We start from the raw sequence: 19266 nt of genomic DNA, 5'->3' as shown, positions 1-19266 counted from the left end.
ATAAATGGTAGAGTCAAGTGTGACAAATAAGATCTATTGTCTTGGCTTTAGCTCATAACTCACCAATAATAACATTTTACAGGATATTAAAAGATAATAAGCATTGGAAATTCCTTATGTGAGAATAATTTGTTTATGCTTGAATTTCTGGCATTTATCCAACAGAGGAGAGTTAATTATACAATGGCCAGAAACCACCTTTAAAATTTCATTTAGTTATAAAATTCAAGAATTATGAACAATAAATTGAAGCAACCTATGATTCATCTCTCTGTTCTGAGTCCAATTGAAAATTCATAATATTCACCCAGGAGTTGAATTATGAATTGTGGACTGATCATGCAGCATATGTCAGCCTAAGTCACAGTTCCTGCAGTTGCAATGTCGTCTCTGAAACTCCCGGTAAGGTCAGCTGTGACCTTTTCCCAGTATCTTTAGAAACATGTCTAAATATTTTGAAAGTAGTCTTATACAATTTAACATGTAATCCTTTAAATATTCATTTTCCTACATTAATTCATATTATTATTCAAGAAAAGAAACCTTGGCAGGACATAAATCCTCAGCGCCTTCCCTGGCACATGCTTCTCTGAATGCAAAGCAATCTTATCTGGAATCTAACATGTCAGAATGAACTTCTTTCTAAAACCCAGTAGTCTTTATCAACAAATTTAGATCGGCTAATGCTCCACTGCCTTCTAAGCAATAAGTGTTCAGGACTGCAGGAATCATCAACTCTTTTATGCCTAGTTTTCAAAAACCAAACACAATAATTCTTCTTACCAAATATCTTCTCCTTAACCAGAAACTCCTTGATTTACTTTTTTTCTTTTTAGGTCCATCATCCTGACCATAGATGTAAAAAGAAGCTGCCTAAAATATCATTAAAATCTCTTTTTAAGCACTTCAATTTAAAAAGCAATAAGCTACCTAAAATATAATAAAGCTCACTCATAAGCACTTGAGTCGAAAAAGCACTCCACATCCATCATTTTTCCTGATATTCATTATACCGCTCTGAAGCAGACAGGAGAGAAATTACTCCCCTTCTCCAAATGGGAAAAGTGGCATTGATATTCAGAGACTCATCACATCTCATATAATAGAAAATACAGCTTAGGCTTTATGATTTCAAAGGCCAGGAGTTTTCATCAAACTATTTTCTGCCTAGAATCTCTACCTCAGAGACGGAAGACAGATTTCAAATCATTTGCCAACCTCAATTTATTGTTAGTGATTGCTATATTAAAAAGGATTTTGAGGTCTCATCAAGCTATGTGAGAGTTGGGTATCAAAATTAATCATTGATTTATTCATTCAAATAAATCAACTGAGTGTTTGTTATATTTGAGTCCCTCTTCTAGCTTCTAAGACATGCAATGTCACCATAGGCATGGAAAAAAGGAGACCACCTGAGTGCCATGTATCTGTCATTTCTGAGTCTAGCTATCACCTACCAGAATAAAACCACTAGGCTTGGAGAGACTGTATAACTCCCCACTCCTCTTTTCGTTATCTGTTTTTCCCTTATCATTAGCTAATTGATTCCTTTTGGAATTTATGAAACCCTTCTACCATTCAGCACTGCTTAGCATGCTGAAAAAGTTATTAAGTATGCAAATTGGCTCCATATTTTATTACATTTCTAAAACATGTCTTTTTGCATTTGAACATTTTAAAATCAGAGGGATCTTATAATTCTGTTAGACATGGATTAAAAGAGTTTTTCCAGAAAGGATTTGTATTAGCTTTGGCCAGTCATCTGGGGGTACTGTTAACTAAATACTACTTAATTCTTTTGCTTGAGGTTGCGTGGACTACACTGGTATAGAGAATTTTAGCCTCTGGACCTATATGAGTATTAGCTTGCGATTCTAACTCTCTGCGCCAAGGTTGAGGGAGGCATGTAATCTTCCATGTGGGTGGGTTTATGCCTCAATTAGCCTAACACGGGAGGCCTTGGGTGGCCCGGCTTTATATGGAGATCTCTCAGTGTTCCATTGTTTTGTTTTCTTTATTGGTGGTACATGAAATAATGATGACGTTCACAAGAAGTTTGTTTTAAACTTGTTGAAATGTAACAAATGCATTCTAATTCTGAGTTGTGATACTGTTGAAAGTCTTACTCTTTCTGGTTGGCTTCTTACTTTAATCCCTAAAAGCTATGCAATATCTTTTTACCTATTATTCTCAACTTCATCTCCTAAACTTGAAACAGTTGAAAACTTGTAATCACAAAGATGGCATTTAATGTAAATTCCTTCAACTTTCCTATAAAGTACCTCAAAATTTTCTATTGCTCTTCCAGAAAAGGAATTGTTTTTCTCCCCAAAGCTAAAGCCTTCTTTATCTGTTGTGTTCTTATTAAACTTTCTTCACATGTATATGTCATTTCTCTGGACTTATCATTCTTATCCTCTCTTCTGCCCATAAGGACAGTTAAACCTCCGCTTCCAAAAAACCAACAAAAACAAAACTTTGTTTCTCTTGACCCTACGACTGTATTACCCAAAAGCCACTGTTCCAATTTCTTCTTTCTCTTCTGCTTAACGGTTTTCCTCACCTCAAACGAGGGCAGCTTTATCCTTCCATCGGTAAAAAAAAAGCCCCTCAAGTTAATCATGAGATTTTCTCACTTAAAACCCAAAATTTCGGCTTGTTAGCAAACTCTGTGCCCTGCCACCTCTCACCACCTCTATTGTTATAAACCTGGTCAAAGCCAACATCCTCCTTTTCTGGCTTATTGCAATAGCTGATTTCTCAGCTTTTGGTCTTGCCTGTTTACAGTCTATTTTCAATACAACAGCCAAAGTGATCCTTTTATTTTTTTAAATTTTTATTTTCCAATCATGTTTATTCTATTACAGTTGTTTCAATTTTCCCCCCTTTCCCCTCCTCCACCCATCTCACCCCATTCTCTTATCCATGTCCATGGGTCATTCATACATGTTCTTTTCTAGTCCTTTTTCCCCATCCCCTATGGTCAGTTTCAGTCTGCTCCATGTTTCTGTGCCTGTGGTTTATTTTGTTTGTGGAATCTATTCCACAAAATAAACTATAGGTGAGATCATATGGTATTTGTCTTTCACTGGCTGGCTTATTTCACTTAGCATAATATTCTCTAGTTCTATCCATGTTGTCGCAAAAGGTAGGAGTTTTCTTTCTTTCTTTCTTTCTTTCTTTCTTTCTTTCTTTCTTTCTTTCTTTCTTTCTTTCTTTCTTTCTTTCTTTCTTTCTTTCTTTCTTTCTTTCTTTCTTTCTTTCTTTCTTTCTTTCTTTCTTTCTTTCTTTCTTTCTTTTCTTCCTTCCTTTCTTTCTTCCTTCCTTCCTTTCTTTCCTTTCCTTCCTTCCTTCCTTCCTTCCTTCCTTCCTTCCTTCCTTCCTTCCTTCCTTCCTTTTTCCTTCCTTCCTTCCTTCCTTCCTTCCTTCCTTCCTTCCTTCCTTCCTTCCTTCCTTCCTTCCTTCCTTCCTTCCTTCCTTCCTTCCTTCCTTTCTTTCTTTCTGTGATTCTTTTAAAGCATACCAGATCATATTCTTCCTCTGTTCAAAGTCCTCCAAAGACTCCATATCTTATAATAAAATCACAAATCCTTCTCTGTCCTATAAGTTTGGTCACCACTAACCATAACTACTTCTCCTTCTCTCATTTAGCTCCAGCTTCCTGCTCTTCCTGTTCCCTGAATATACCAAGGATTTTCCTGCCTCACAAATGCCATTCTTTTGACCAGGAATGTCCTTTCCCAAGATGACCATATAATTTCCTCCCTTATCTTACTCAAGTCTTTGTTCAAATATCACCTTTAAAGCAGTATTCCCTGACCATCCTCTAAAATTGCATAACCCATCACTCTCTATGCCCCTTTCATGCTTTATTTTTGGACATAGTATTTATTATCTTCCACTATGATATGCAATATTATTTGTATTATCCCCACTCTCCACCTTCCAACTTGCCCCACTAAAGAAGACATTTCTATCTGCTTCATTCACTGCTGTATCGCTAATACTTAAACTAGTGCCTGACACATCTTAAGGCCTCAATAATTTTTTTTGACTATTTGGTGAAGAAAAGATATCAAGTCTTCAACAATTACTTAACCCATTATGAATATAGCTGCTGATCTGGCTACTGAATCTTTACTGAATCAGCTCCCAAATTTTGAACTGTCATATCCAAAGGTATTTAATCTGAACTCGTTTCAACTTTTGAAACATCTGACATTACTACCAACCCCCTTTGTCTTGAAAGTCTTTCTTGTAGAGATATCTTTAATTCTTCACTAAGTTGAATCACAGGTTCCCTATGTTGGAGGGTAAATTGGCAGTAATCTACATGCCTTTTAGGTAATATATAAATATTTGTTCTCAAATCTTACCCATAGGCATCCATACACTGCTCAAATAACCACTTATAAAGGAAATTCATCATCTCCTGAGGCAGTCTATCAAGCCTCAGAAATCTCTTAAATTAGAAACTACTTTATATTGAATTGAAATCTGCCTCCTCCTAAAATCTACCCTCTGCTCCTTACTCTCAGCTCTGTAGTTAATCAGAACAAGTTCAATTCTGCTTCTCTAGTAGCCTTTCCTATAAATCAAGACAGTTTCTTTCTTCTCTCAAATCTGCCTTGGACGAAAAATATTCCTAGTTCTTTCCACTGTATATCCCAAGACACAGTTTTAAGTTTCTTTTCATCTTACTCATTGTCCTTCAGCTACTTTCTGATTCATCAATGTCCCTCTTTAAAGGTGATGCCTACAGGCCTCCTCCCTACTTCCCCTGCCCAGAACTCTGGTAAAACAGGGCTCTCATTTTTGTTCTGAACTCTGTTCTTCTAAAAGGAGAATAAACAAAGCTGGCAAGGGCTTTATTGGTAGTGTGTTACTACTAGGTTTACTCACAGAAAGCCATCTTAGACTCTTAAGCTTTCTAAATAAGGGCTGCAATAAGCCATTTCATTTCCATCCTGTATGCATGAAAATATTTACATTCAATTTACATTAATTTTATAAATTATAATCTTACCATTATTTTAGCTTTCCATTGCCTATGGAATAAAGCCTAAATCTGTTCAAGTGAAATTTAAGGTCCTCTATGATTAAGGCCTTATCATTTTTTTTTCCTCTTCACTGTCCATTGCTATTCTAGTCCCCACCTACATTAACATTGCTTTCCAGCAGCATTGGGATACACATTGTTCAAATGACCCCACAGTCCTCAGCTCCCTGACGTTGCTTATACACAATTCCCTCTGCCTGGAGTTCACTGTGAAAACCTCTTAGATATTAAAGCTACAAAGGACTTCATGAACTATCTTTTAATGCTTGGTTTCAATCCCACCCCCTTCACTAAAGCATTCCTATCCCCAGCCCTCCCAACCTCAGTGCACTCACCTCACAAACCCCTGCAACGGGAACTAGTCTCTCCATTTTCCATGGTGTCAACATACCTGGGTAGTGCAGATTATAAAGCTTATTTCATCTTGTTTTATGGTGTAGCTATTTTTGTCCAGCTCTCTCCTCCTACCAGGTTATAAACTCATAGAACTATCATCTATATTTGAATACTGTTCAGGGCTAAATATAATTTTAAAAAATGAATGCAGAACACTAAGAAAATGAGATACGTGCAGAATGAATTGCTAAACTTTAAAGATATCTTTAGCCATAGAGAAGGCAGGGTATGTAGAAAAATTTTCAAAGACCTCAGAGCTTGTAGATCATGAACTAGTTTCCATCTTACAGGCAACATTTATCAAAATATTATCATTATTACAGAAATCAGTGAAACAGATTAACCACTAAATTCCTAGCACAATCTCACTACCAGGTGCTATTAATGTTAGTCATTTGAATATATCAATTCAGGTAAGCTCCGGTCTTAATACCACTTGTGTTGATAATTTATACTATGAGTATCAGAAATACTAATTGGCAAATATTTGCCAATCAGAAAATTTCAGGTGAAGTATATAGACTTTTATGTTATTCAGATAAAGGTATTGAGATCCTAGATTAAATTGCCAAAATATATATTCTTAAATGACATTGTTTATGGGGAAAAACCTAGGAATCATCCCTACCTGGGATACATACCAATTATGAGAATAGTTGCCCTCTTTCAAATGGGGATAACGGATCTTCTCATTTTCTCCAAATAACACTGTTCCCTGAAGTCTACAATCTTCCAAAACATAGGTAAAAAATTGATTATTTCAGCTATGGACAATACTTCAAGACATATGACATAGAGCTCAAAGCTGCACAATTTATATTATATAATTTATATTTATAGGAATGAATATATTTTTAGGTACCATTATTGAGACATTGTATTTGCAGACTTCATTAGGAAAATTTCTAAATGATACATTCTTTTCTTTCTTAATATAATAGTTTTATTAATTAATCATCTGACATACTTCTACAATACTTTTCTTCCTATATATTAAGGTATAATTTTAACATATTACATTAGTTTCAGGTGTACACATAATAACTCAATATTACATATTGCAAAATGACCACGATAAGTTTAGTAAATATCCATCACCACATATAGTTACACATTTTTTCCTTGTAATGAGTTCTTACAAGATCTACTCTCTTAGCAACTTTTAAATGTGCAATACAGTGTTATTACCTATAGTCACCACACTTTACATTACATCCTCATGCCTTATTGATAACTGGAAATTTGTACCCTTTGACCCCCTCCATCCATTTTGCTTAAACCCATACCCTCACCTCTGGCAACCACCAATCTGTTCTCTGTATCTATGCTTACTTTTATAAGATTGAATTCCACACAAAAGTGAGGTCATACAGTATTTATCTCTGTCTGACTTGTTTCATTCAGCATGCCTTCAAGTCCATCCATGTTGTCACAGATGTCAAGATTTCATTCTTTTTTATGGATGAATAGTATTCATAATGTTGCTTTCTTTGTTTGAGTTTTTCAAATTTAAGATTTATCCAGTTTTCTCAAATCATGAGTCACAGTGAAGCGGTCAAATTCATAATACATGGAACTAACATAGTGTTCTCCCATTTCTAACCAAGTGGTCCTGGGTTATAATAAAATACCTTTGTTTAAATACACCAAAGAAAAAGTATATAAATGTTGGCAATGACATGGCAAGACTCTATCATTCACTCAGAAATTTCACACGACACTGTCACACTTGAATTGCTGGAAGCCAAAAGAAATAGGCGACAAGGGGATGGAAGCGCAGAAAGACATCTTAAGGAAGTGTTATTTAAATAGAATACTTGTCACATTCTGATATTCATTAGACTGGAATTAGTGATTATCACCTGATTTCACTGCCATTTTAAAATATTGTTATCATTAATCTTTGTTCAGGGTTCTTAACCTTTTCAACCTTCACTTCCAGGTGATAAAAACTGAATAGAATTGCCACCAGGAGAGAATTTCCCCCTGTAGCCATGGCAATGAAAGGGACACTTTTCCTCTGAAGACCAAATGAAAGTGAGTGAGAGTCTGCTCCAGTCGGGGCAGAGAGGCAGGGCTGGCATCCCGTGGCCCAACAGCAGCAGCACGTTTCAAACCCTCAGCCAGGTGGCTGACCTTGGACTGCAACGAAGGCAGGATGGAGAGAACATCACGTTCTGCTCTCTGGGTCCTGGCGTCTAAACACATTGCTTCTTATATTAAACTACTTGTTCAGGAAACTGTGTTTTTTCATGCTCCTTTATTCTACAGAGGCTGCCCCTTGTGCCATTTTCCTGTGTAGATGCTGCCCCTTTGTGTGAAAAACCTTCTGGTCCCTCAGGACTGAGCCCCCTACACTCCTCAGTGATCTCACAACCCTCTGGGCTTCCCTGTGCCTTACCTTTTATTGCAACTGTCTCTTTACTTGTCTCCCCAAATAGCTGGAAAATTCCTTGAGGACAGGTTTATTACCTCCACACCCGTGCTTATTTTCCTAATCTATGTTGTAGTGATGCAGAACAAAAATAACTCTGCAAAGCTCTCTTATTTTTCTACTGTCGCCAAGTAAAATGAAAAAGGCAGAACAGGGGAAGTAGGAGAAGAGTGATTTATTTTAGTGCTCTTAGGTAATTTATAGGGAAAAAAGTCAACTGGATGAATAAAGAATACTCTGAATCCTTTCTCGTATTTTTATATCTCAGAAATACAAAAAAAAATTCATGAACATACACTTGAAGATCCAGTTGATGATCAAGTTGATAGACACCAGTGCTCATGAATTTAGATAGAAGCTTATATACATTGGGTTATGAATTGAAAACCAGACATATATTTGCTTTGTTTTAAAGCTTAGTCCCAATTATGTCTGCAATATATCACAATACCCTTGAAATAAGATCAGTTTCTCAGTTGCAATGAAATGAGAAAGGAAAAAATTCACAGAAATTACACCCACCTGTGACTATGTTCTGAGTGACAAAATCCATCAACTCTAACACCTTGGAGAAAATGCCAAAGGATGTCCTTACATAGTTATTTCTTAAAGGAGCCCAACTTCTAGTACAACCAGCTTCCCAGGAAGTTATCCCAGCAAGAATCCAGAGTCCACTGTCTCTTCTACAAACAAGGAGGCTTCCAGAGACCCCCTTTTATAGTAGAGAAATAGAAAATTTGAAAATATTCACAAGTTAAGAATATTTTCTCAGGTCCACAAATATCAGCACTAATCTTAGAGAAGGGGAGGCATATAAACCCAATGGTCATTGCCTATCAATAATTTTTGTCCATCTTTTTGTTTCTTTACCATTAGTTTCAAGGCACTATAGTTTTGCCCAGATGTAACCTACTTCCACCCATTACCTACAATCTTGTAAACCTAACACTTAATATCTTTCTGCCTCCTCTTTCTCTTTTTTCTGGGAACAACTATATATATTCCAAAATCAATGAAAGGAAATGAGTGAGTTTATAGATACATGCCTCTACAACAGCTTGTTGCCTGAAACTGTTGGAAAAAAATAGGCCATATCCTAAGACTACAGCACCAGTGAATAGAGCCCCCAAGGTAATGCAATGGCTCAAGATTTTGAAAAGAGAATGACTGGAAGCCTAATTTTGTCCCAGAGACTATGTGTCAAAAACTGTTTGTTCTTTAATAAGAAACCTGCAATTTCAGGATCCTATCTTTAATAGCCCTTTAGAATAATATGGTGCTTTGAGAACATGTGTCAATTCTGTGTCAGATTAAGCTGTCCTCAAAAGGCATAGAATTTCACAAGGGCTTCATCCAAAGCAAGATTGCCTATAACACATGCAGAGACGACAAAGCACCCTTAGTCTACCTGTGTTCCAATTTAGAAAGTGGCATAATTATAAATTTTTATCTCCTCTATCCCAAACTGTTCTTGGTCTTTGTTACCCCCCTGGAATAAAAATTAGATGTTTTTCAAAAATACAATTTTATGGTGCTTCTCATGGCAGCTTCACACTGCTTGATTATAAAGAACAAAGACTCCCTGATTTTCCACTTAAAAAAAAACCTTTCCAAGTACATCATCTTTTTCATTTAAAAATTAATATCCATGTCTTTAGCAAGTGCGTTTCCCTTTCCTCTCTGTGTCTGGTAAAGACTGTTCCCCTTTGTAAAATTGTTGTCTTTGGGAGATCACTCTCAGTCACAACATCTTTTACCCAAGAGTTACTATAACGATGCTATCTTTGGGCAAACTTTGTGCCAACATTGCATTCAGCGCTAAACTCTTAAAAATTTTAACAAAGGGTGGAATGCAAAAGTTCACAGTTGAACCTAATTAGTTTGCCAAAGTGGCCATCATGCTTGATTCTTTTAGTCTGGGAATGTTCAAACCACATCTTCTGTTTCTCCCACTCAAAACAGAACAAAACAAAACAAAACTGTGAGGGTAAGGTTGGGCATAGGACAGGAAAGAAATCTCTCAGCCCAGGTCCCAGGTCAAGGCAACATTTTTAGTAGGAGCCAGGTGAAAAAAATGAAGGAAAGGGGAATTCTGAAGAAGTAATGCCCAAAAGCAGCTCCCGAGGAAAGGCAGAACCCACCAGAATTTACCATCACCCATGTGTTATTGAATAACTGGACTGGTTTATACTTGTTACCTGGCAGGTGTCCTTTTCTCCATCAGGGAAACCAGCACACAACATGGTCCTTCCCAAGGGAGGAAGGTTCATACCCTTGAGCACCACATTACACATTGTGTCATCCATGATAGGAAGTTCCAGTTCTTGTAGGACATTTGAATATTCTGATGCTGCGGAGAAGAGACTGATAAGTTAGTCAACAACTGTCCTCAAGGACACAAATCATAAGAAGCCTCCAAATTAAAAACTGTTTCAAATAGGTGTTTAACCAAAATGTACAAGTCCTTATTTTTTAAGGGTGAATTATATTCTTTCCTAAAACCATATATGTGATAAAGAACTTTTTTTTTTTTTTTAAATCCAGCAGATTTTTAAAGTAACAGGCAATTCTGGCTTCTCTGAAGATATGCTTGAATACCATCCCCCCAGGTTAGTCAATAATGCAATATTTTGTAAAGTTCTTTGATTTTCTTTAAAAATCACAATATTAAAGATAAGAAAACATAACTATTGTTATTATTTCATGATAATTCCTTTCTTGTAGTCTTGTTCATCTATTACGGTTACCTTCAGTTTTATCTGACACATTAGCCAAAATGGTAGCCAGAGTTTTATGTAGAGCCTTAGATATAGACTTTCCTATGGGGAAGACAACCAGAAACCTTCACCGAATCAGAACTCAGGGCAAAGAAAAACAGAGGATAAATGTGTCACTCATGGCCAACAAAATCCTTGTTTCTACTGGGCATACGAAGGGGACATGGAAGAAATATCATATTTTTTGATGCCTCTTACTCTCTGAAGTCTTGCCCCATCCACTGGTCATGTAAAGAATCCCTTCTTCAAATTTATCATCTCTATGGGGAAGACAAATTGGCTGAAAAGCAATTCCTGAAAACAAAAAACAAAAAACAAAAAAAATTGTAAGGTTCACAGACAAGTGATGCTGAATGTATTTGGGAGGTGACGTTGTTTGATTTCATGTCTTCTAAAATTTATTTGTAAATGTTATATTGACATATATTTTTAGTTTTCTTATTTTATTAAAAATTATTTCATAAAGAAATTTAGAAAAATGCAAGAAATATAAAACAAGGAAAAATATAACCTATTGTTCTACACACTGCAATAACTCTCCCCAAACTACTATCATTTTAAGGGGTGGCCTTGTTCTTAAGAAATAGTTTTTCTTTCTTTTTTTTTTAAGTATATTTTATTGATTATGTTATTACAGTTGTCCCTATTTTTCCCCCTTTGCCCTCTTCCTTCCAGTTCCCCCTTCCCTCCAGCAATCCCCCTCCCTTAGTTCATGTCCATGGGTTACACATGTAAGTTCTTTGGCTCCTCCACTGCCTATACTGTTCTTAACATCCCCCTGTCTATTCTGTACCTACCCAATTATGCTTCTAAATCCCTATATCTTTTACCCCATTTTCTCCCTTACCACTCCCAGCTGGCAACCCTCCAAATGATCTCCATATCTATGATTCTATTCCTGTTTTAGTTGTTTGCTTAGTTTGTTTTTGTTTCTTAGATTCATTTGTTGATGGTTGTGAGTTTGTTGTCATTTTAATATTCATACTTCTGATATTTTTCCTAAATTAAGTCCCTTTAACATTTCATATGATAATGGCTTGGTAATAGTGAACTCCTTTAGCTTTACCTTGTCTGGGAAGCACTTTATCTACCTTTCCACTCTAAATTATAGCTTTGTTGGATAGAGTAATCTTGGATGTAGGTCCCTGGCTTTTATGACTTTGAATACTTTCCAGCCCCGTCTTGCCTGTAAGATTTCTTTTGAGAAATCAGCTGATAGTCTTATGGGAATTCCTTTGTAGGAAACTATCTCCTTTTCTCTTGCTGCTTTTAAGATTCTCTATCTTTAATCTTTGACATTTTAATTATGGTGTGTCTTGGTGTGGTCCTCTTTGGGTCCAACTTTTTTGGGACTCTGTGCCTCCTGGACTTGTATGTCTATTTCCTTCACCAGATTGGTAAGTTCTCTTTCATTATTTATTCAAATAAGTTTTCAACTTCTCCCTCTCCCTCTTCTCCTTCTGGCAGCCCTATGATACAGATGTTTGCCCTTTTGGAAATGTTCCAGAGTCTTCTTAACTCTTCTCATATATTTTGAATTCTTGTTTCTTCACTTTGTTTTAGTTGAATGTTTATTTCTTCTTTATGTTCCAAATCATTGATTTGAATCCTGGTTTCCTTCCCTTCACTGTTGGTTTCCTGTGGGTTTTTCTTTATTTTCCTTAGTAGAGCCTTTATCTCTTCCCTTATGCTTTTGCTGTATCCAATGAGATCTTTGAGCATTTTGGCCACCAGTGTTTTTAACTCTGCATCTGATAGGTTGTTTATCTCTGCATCACCTAATTCTTTTTCTGAGGGTTCTGTTCTGTTCCTTAATTTGGGCCATTATTTCTTTGTCTCCTGATTTTGGCAGCCTCCCAGCATCTGTGTACTAGGTAGAGCTGCTTTGATTGAACTTTAGTGCACCTGTTAAGTCATAGGGGGAGGAGCCTTGGGTATTCGCCAGGGTGGGGCATCTATGTGAGGCTCCACATGTAGGGGAGGGTTAAAAAATGGAACAGTGCCACTGCTGGCTGACCTCTGGGATCTTGCCTGGCCCTTGCCCCATTTCCAGTCACTTCACCCACTTCCCATGTATGACTGGCACCCCTTCAGCGGCTCTCCTGGCTGTGGTTCCCAGGGTGGGTGGGTTTGTGTGCGTTCCTGGCTCCCCTGGGAAACCAGTAGTGTCTTCCACCACCCCAAACCCCCACAGCATTTACAGCCAGAAGCTATGAGGCTTTCTTTCCTGGTGCTGGAGCCCTGGGCTGGCTCACTCACAAGGTGTCTCTCTGATATTTACCCACCACACGTGAACGTGGGGCTGCCCTTCCACCTTGGCAGCAGTCTTCTTGCCTTCTCTGCATCTCTCCACCTTCAAATTGCCACTACCATCCCCAGTTCTCTCCACCTGACTCCCCGTCTCTGCCCCTCCTACTCATCTGCATGAATATAGCTTCTTTAAATCCTTGGTTGTCAGACTTCCATATAGTTCTGGGTGTTTTTCTGGTTGATTCTCTGGCAGTTCTAGGAGGGTTTTTTTTTGTTTGTTTTTAAGTTAGTTGTGTTCCTTCTTATGGTTGTGCAGTGAGGACAGGTGTGTTTACCTATGCCTCCATCATGACTGGAAGCCCAGTTTTTCTTTCAATAGTAAATTGAGTACTACTATATGGCAAGCACTCTCTAGTCCTTTGTGAATAAGCAGAAGAAAAAAAAAATTCCCTGCCCTGGCAAAACTTATGCGTATGTGTATACATGTGTGTGTTGGGGAAGAGGAACTACAAACAGTAAATATAATCATTTAACTATAAGGTAATATGTGCTGTGGAAAAATTACAGTAGGGTAAAGAAGACAAATCTGGGGATTAAAGAGGATAGCACAAGAGGTATAATTTTAATAGGGTAGTCATGGCAAGTCTCATTGAGTTTGTGACACTTGAACAAAGCTTTAAAGAAGCTATGGGAAGGAACCATGCAGTTATCTTGGTGAAAAGCATTTGAAAAAGGAGAAACAGAAAGGAAAATCCCTGTAGTGGAATCATGTCATGTGTGTTTGAGGAACGGTGGGGAGGCCAAGATGCCTGGAGCACATTAAGCAAAGAATGTTCAGTAAAAAACAAAAAAGAGGTTAGATGTTGGGCTAGAAAGAGGAATATGTCAGATAATAAGAATATTGATTTCCATCTGAGTGCAATGGAGAACCTGACTTACATTTCAAAAAATATTATTCTGGCTGCTGGGTTAATAATAAACATTAGTGATACAAAAGAGAAAGCTGACCATTTAAAAGACCATTAAAATGAACCTACACAAGAACAATTGTAGGCTCAAATAGGGTAAGGTAAGGCAGAAGCAGTAGGATTTTTCTGGTGGATTAGACATAGAGTACAGAGAGAAAGAAGAATGAGTACAGTTTCCAGATTAAACAGCTGGCAGGGTAGAGTTGTCATTAATCAGATTAAAGGCTATGGATGGAGCAGATTTAGGATGTAGGGAATAATCAGGATTTTGTTTTTAACATATTAAATTTGAGAACCTATTAGCCATCCAGGTAGGTGACATTAGGTAGTTGACTATATGCCCCCTATTAATCCCAGCAGCATCTATATAATATTAAGACATCTGTGCTAGATATATAACATTTCAGGTAATCTTCAAGTAGATGGTATTTAAAGCCTAGATCTTGTATGAGATCACTCACTTCAATCCTGGACGGGATCACTAAGGGAATAGGCGCAGAGAGAGAACAGGTGAAAGTACTGAGCCCCGGGGCACGACAGCAATAAGGGGTCACAAAGAAGAGGAGGGATCATCATAGAAAACTATGAAAGGGGGTAAAGAGCATAGGAGAAAAACCAAGGGACTTTAGGAATCCAAGTGAAGAAAATTCTTCCAGGAGAATATGCCCAACTCTGTCAAAGCACCTACCAAGTAAGCTGGAGATGGAGAATTGACCTTTGAATTTAGCAACAAGGTGGTCATTGATGACGGTAACAAGAGCAAATTTGGTACAATGGTGTGGTTGAAAGTCTGATTGACTTGGATGTCTAATAGGCATCTCAAATCTAATACATGCATTTATGAGAATTGAGGAAAGGAAATTGACATACCTAACATATTTGGATACTCATGGAGTGTTTCTAAAAAGGGGAGCAGGAAAAAATCAATAGTATTTTTGATGTACAAGTCTAGTTTGAGTTATTCTCTCTCAGTATTTTGATGACCTTCTACTAAGGTCCTCTGATTTTTATTATTGCTGTTGAAAAATTAGCTGTCATTCTGTTATTTTTTTTCAGTAATAGAGTTTTTCCTTCTGGATGTTTTTGAGATTCACTCTTTGCTTTTAACATGTTATCATTTCAGCATAAACATATATATATGTGTATATATATAATTTTTAAAAAATATTATAGTTTGGAATTATTAAAGTTCTCAGGCCTGAAGATTTGTGTTTCATCATGCTTAACTCTCAGCCACTTTCTCTTAAATTATAGCTTTTCTCTCCCATTACCTATATTTTTTTCTAAAGTTCAAACTGGATGTTTACTAAATGTGTTTCATATATCTTCTCTCTTACCCTCTTTCTCTCTTTTGGATAATTATTTCAGATCTTCTGCTTCTCTATATCTGACCTAATCTGCTAGTTCAGCTATAGTGTTTATAATTCCAATTATATTTTCATACCTTGGAGTTTTATTGGCTCCTTTTAAAATCTTCTTCTTCAGTTAATAGTTTCTAGTTCTTAGTCATTTTGATAGACTTTTATTCAAATGTAAGTAAAACATACTTTATGTTATGTATCCTATTTTAACATCTATAATCTTGAAAAGAGTGATTTCTGATACTATCTTTGGTGGCAACTTTTTCTGCATGCTTTTAATTGTGGGACACATTTGTTAAAATTTTATGGGAGGACTTTGAAGCTGAAATTTAAGATTATTTTCCTCAGGAAGGATTTACTTTTACTTCTGCCAGAAGCCCTGATTATTCACCTGGAACAACCTTGAAGTCTTGGCTTGAAGTTTTGGGTCACAGGTAATGTAAATTCCAGAATCAAACCTGAATTAGGTTTGTTCATGATTACAGATTCTTCAGAGAACCCTCCGTTCAGAGCCAAGGTTCAAGCAGGTAAGTTTCCTTATCCTCTCACTTCATAGGGTGTATTTCCTTCCCTTTCCCCCTACTTCCAAAGCATTGCCTTTCAGGGAGTCCCAGTTTACACAGGAGACTCCTATTAGACTTTCCCATCCCTGATTCCTACTCCCTCTCAGGCTCCTTACATGGCCAATTAAAGCTGTAGGTCCTAAGAAATCAGTCATTGGGTTGGCCAAAAAGTTCATGTGTTTTTTTTTCCCATAAGATGGCTCTAAGAGAACTTAGTTGTCTTTAACTTCATTCAAAACAATTTTGTTAGATTGTATTGTGGCAGCCCTCATAGCAGTGGGCCTTAAAAAAAGTATCAAAATTGGTGAATTTTTGTGTAGTAGCCACTTTAATATTGAACATGGAAGAAAATATGCAACATTTTTTGCATATTTTGCTTTATTATGTCAAGAAATGTAAAAATACAACTGAAGCGCCAAAAAATTTTTTGTGCAGTGTATTGAGAAGGTGATGTAACTGTTTGAATGTGTCAAAAGTAGTTTGTGAAGTTTCATGCAGGAGATTTCTCACTGGACAATGTTCCATGGTCAGGTAGACCAGTTGAAGTTGATGCATTCAACTTTGATTGACGTTGATGCAATCAAATTGAGGCATTAATTGAGAACAAGCAATGTTATACCATGTGGGAGAGAGCCAACATACTCCAAATATCTAAATCAAAAAAGTTATTGGTGAAAATGAAAATGTGTCTTTTATTTTACGGAAAAAACTAAACGGACTTTTTGGGCAACCTAATAAATGCCTTAAGTACAATTGCTTACTTCAGTGCCTGGCTAACTACTCTAGATTTGTGCTCTTTCATTGTTTTTAGCCACTGAACACTTTCCTTTCTTACAATAACAAAAACATTTTAAATATTTTATTCAGATTGTTTAGATTACTTGCACTGAGAGAGTCAGATACCTAGTCCACAATGATGACAGAAAGGAGAAGATTCTGAGAAATTTTTCAAATGTCCTGAACTCCTTGGCTAGAGCTGAGTACAGGTAGATGGTCTACATTATAGCCCAGCCAGGACACTGGGGCACTTAAAATGCTGATTAAGTTATGATTTGTGCCTGGGACTTATGGCCCATACAATGCTTCCTATACATGAAACAAAACTATTTTTAAAAGAAACAAAACTCAGCCATTCTATTGTAATGTTACTAGATATATAAAGATATTAAACTGGTATAAAGATAATAAACAGTTTTTGCCATTACATTTTTTGTATTCCAACTCTCCTTACTTACCAAACTTTACTTTGTGTTTTAGATGCAGCAGTGCAATATCAGAACTCATATATCCAAGTGTGTTGTATTCAGGATGGATAATAATTTTTGAGACAGGAATAATCTGTTCTTGCTTATCTTTCTGATAGAGGTTGTACTCCCCAGCAATCAGAGCCAGACTCTTTATTTGCTCCCTAAAAACAAAGAAAAATGTTTCAAGAAGTACAATGGTTGTTTCCCCAGAAAAGACTCTTGATTTTATGTAATTAAATGAAAAAAGTGATTAATGGTACTGTAAGTATTACTGTCTTAAAAGAAGATATATCTTTATTAGTGATTTCTAATTGTCATATTTTCCTATAAATTATAGGGATCTATAAAAAGACAAGGTTTTTAGTCATAGTGTTTTCATTCTGTGAACTCTTTCCCCTACCAAAAACTGCCTTTCTGTGTAAAATATTTAAGTGTGGCATTTTTCTTCTTTTGTAAATAAATTGGTCTGCATATGCGCTTCCATTTTTTTAAAACAATATATAAAAGTTTTTTCTGAAACGATCTTTCTTTTCCTCTTACTATTACCCTCTTTTGATCTAGTTTAGTATTTGTTGTTTCCATGGTATTTTTTTCCCTCCTAATGATTAAAACTCAGATTATTAAAAGTTTGGAGCCAGTGGCTCAGTGGATTGAGCGCCAGCCTGTGAACCAAAGCGTTGCCAGTTTGATTCGCAGTCTAGGGCACATGCTTGGGTTGTGGGCAGAGTCCCAGGTGGGGAGTGCGTGAGAGGCAACGCATTGATGTTTCTCTCCCTCTTTTTCTCCCTCCCTTCCCCACTCTAAATATAAATTTTAAAAAATCATTTTAAAAAAACTGCAGAGCATCACTTAACATTTGATGTTAATACTTCATGAAAATAATTATTTTCTTCCCACTCACTCCACAAATTAAGAAAGGGATTGAGGCTTAACCTTGGAAGGTGTTTAGATCATCAAATCTCCAAATTCCATCACAATGAATCAAAGTTTGACAAGTGATGAAAATCCACAACTTACTCATCGAGGCTCGCCAGGCAGTGTGCTGCTGTAACCACCAGATCATCTTGAATCAAGCCTCCTCCACAGAAACGGTGCTCACCTAATTTTAGGGAGACCTACCCAAGATAAAAGTTATAATACAACTAACATACATATCCCCATAGGTGCTGACTCCTACAGAAATATTTGAAATCACTTCTTTCAATATGCTATAACATCCTTAGACACCGCTATAAGTTGGTTACTAAGATATTGCCTGTGAAGTAAGTTTTTTGGCAGATAGGTCAAGAGTATCAAGACAAAAATTACATGTTAACCTAGAGTTGTGATATTTGAAACAAAAGAAATATCTTACCATTTTCTCATTAAGAAATCAAGTCCTTTGTTATACTGACCTGCCATGGATGTCCACCAACCGCCGAATTTCTCCAACTAATAATTCTAGAGAAGAGCTCAGATTCCAAGACGGTCTCCAAAATTTTCAAATCAGCTGCTGGATTTCCACACCTCAGGCCTGTCGGGGGGGAGCATACGCGTGCACGCGCACGCAGGCCGAGCACCTTATTTAAGGGTTCACTTTATCAAGACTGCACGTTCAGAGTGTCCTGGCTTGGCGCAGATATTCTGACATCACTCAACTGTGGGCTATCCCTTTTCTTTTCTCAAAATATTCCTGAGACTACCCCTCAGTCATGATGTGTTGACTGGAACTTACCTGACACCCTACTGCTTCTTTTCGCCTAAGCTGCCTTAACAAGAAATCAACTGGGGGCAGCGTGCACCAGCTCTTCCTGTGGGGACCGACTGGGGGTTTTAACTCTGGGAGGGTGAGCAGACACAAGGTAGATTCTGTTAAAGGTCCTAGAGAACGACAATATGCTACCCCGGAAGACAGATACTTGGCTGTAAATTACTTCGACTTGGTTATTTTTTCTATGGAGGAGGCATTAGCACAATCAGGGTTAGCAGATGTGTCTAAAAACTTGAACTCCAGGATCCAAGAATTTCAGTAAGAAACTCCGGCCCAGGCGCCTCTTTGGGAACACCTGGGCCTGCACTGTCCCGCTGGTCCTTGCCGCTCCCGGCCTGAGGACCATGCAGTCTCCTGCCCCGCAATCTGCGCCCTGGGTGCCCAAGGCCAGGCTCACCTGGGCTTGGGGGTAGGCCCACGGCGAGAAGCAGCAGCACCCCAACCCAGGCCAATGCCCTCAT

At 37.3% G+C, this 19266-nt stretch overlaps 1 protein-coding gene across 1 annotated transcript in view; it reads right to left on the bottom strand.

The window, feature by feature from the left end:
* The window catches only part of OVCH1 (ovochymase 1), a 70435-nt gene extending 51169 nt beyond the window's left edge, over positions 1–19266 (bottom strand). Inside the window, 10 exon segments of the mRNA XM_054591526.1 lie at positions 6097–6184; positions 6788–6841; positions 8412–8601; positions 10088–10239; positions 10865–10960; positions 17044–17216; positions 18073–18170; positions 18450–18614; positions 18770–18873; positions 19038–19266. Of these exon segments, the coding sequence (XP_054447501.1) occupies positions 6097–6184; positions 6788–6841; positions 8412–8601; positions 10088–10239; positions 10865–10960; positions 17044–17216; positions 18073–18170; positions 18450–18614; positions 18770–18873; positions 19038–19266 (1349 nt within the window).

This window comes from Pteronotus mesoamericanus, unplaced genomic scaffold (genome assembly GCF_021234165.1).
Source record: "Pteronotus mesoamericanus isolate MK-2021 breed Mesoamerican mustached bat unplaced genomic scaffold, CSHL_Meso_final scaffold_21, whole genome shotgun sequence".
NCBI lineage: Eukaryota > Metazoa > Chordata > Mammalia > Chiroptera > Mormoopidae > Pteronotus > Pteronotus mesoamericanus.
This window is presented reverse-complemented; position numbering and strand designations above follow the sequence as displayed.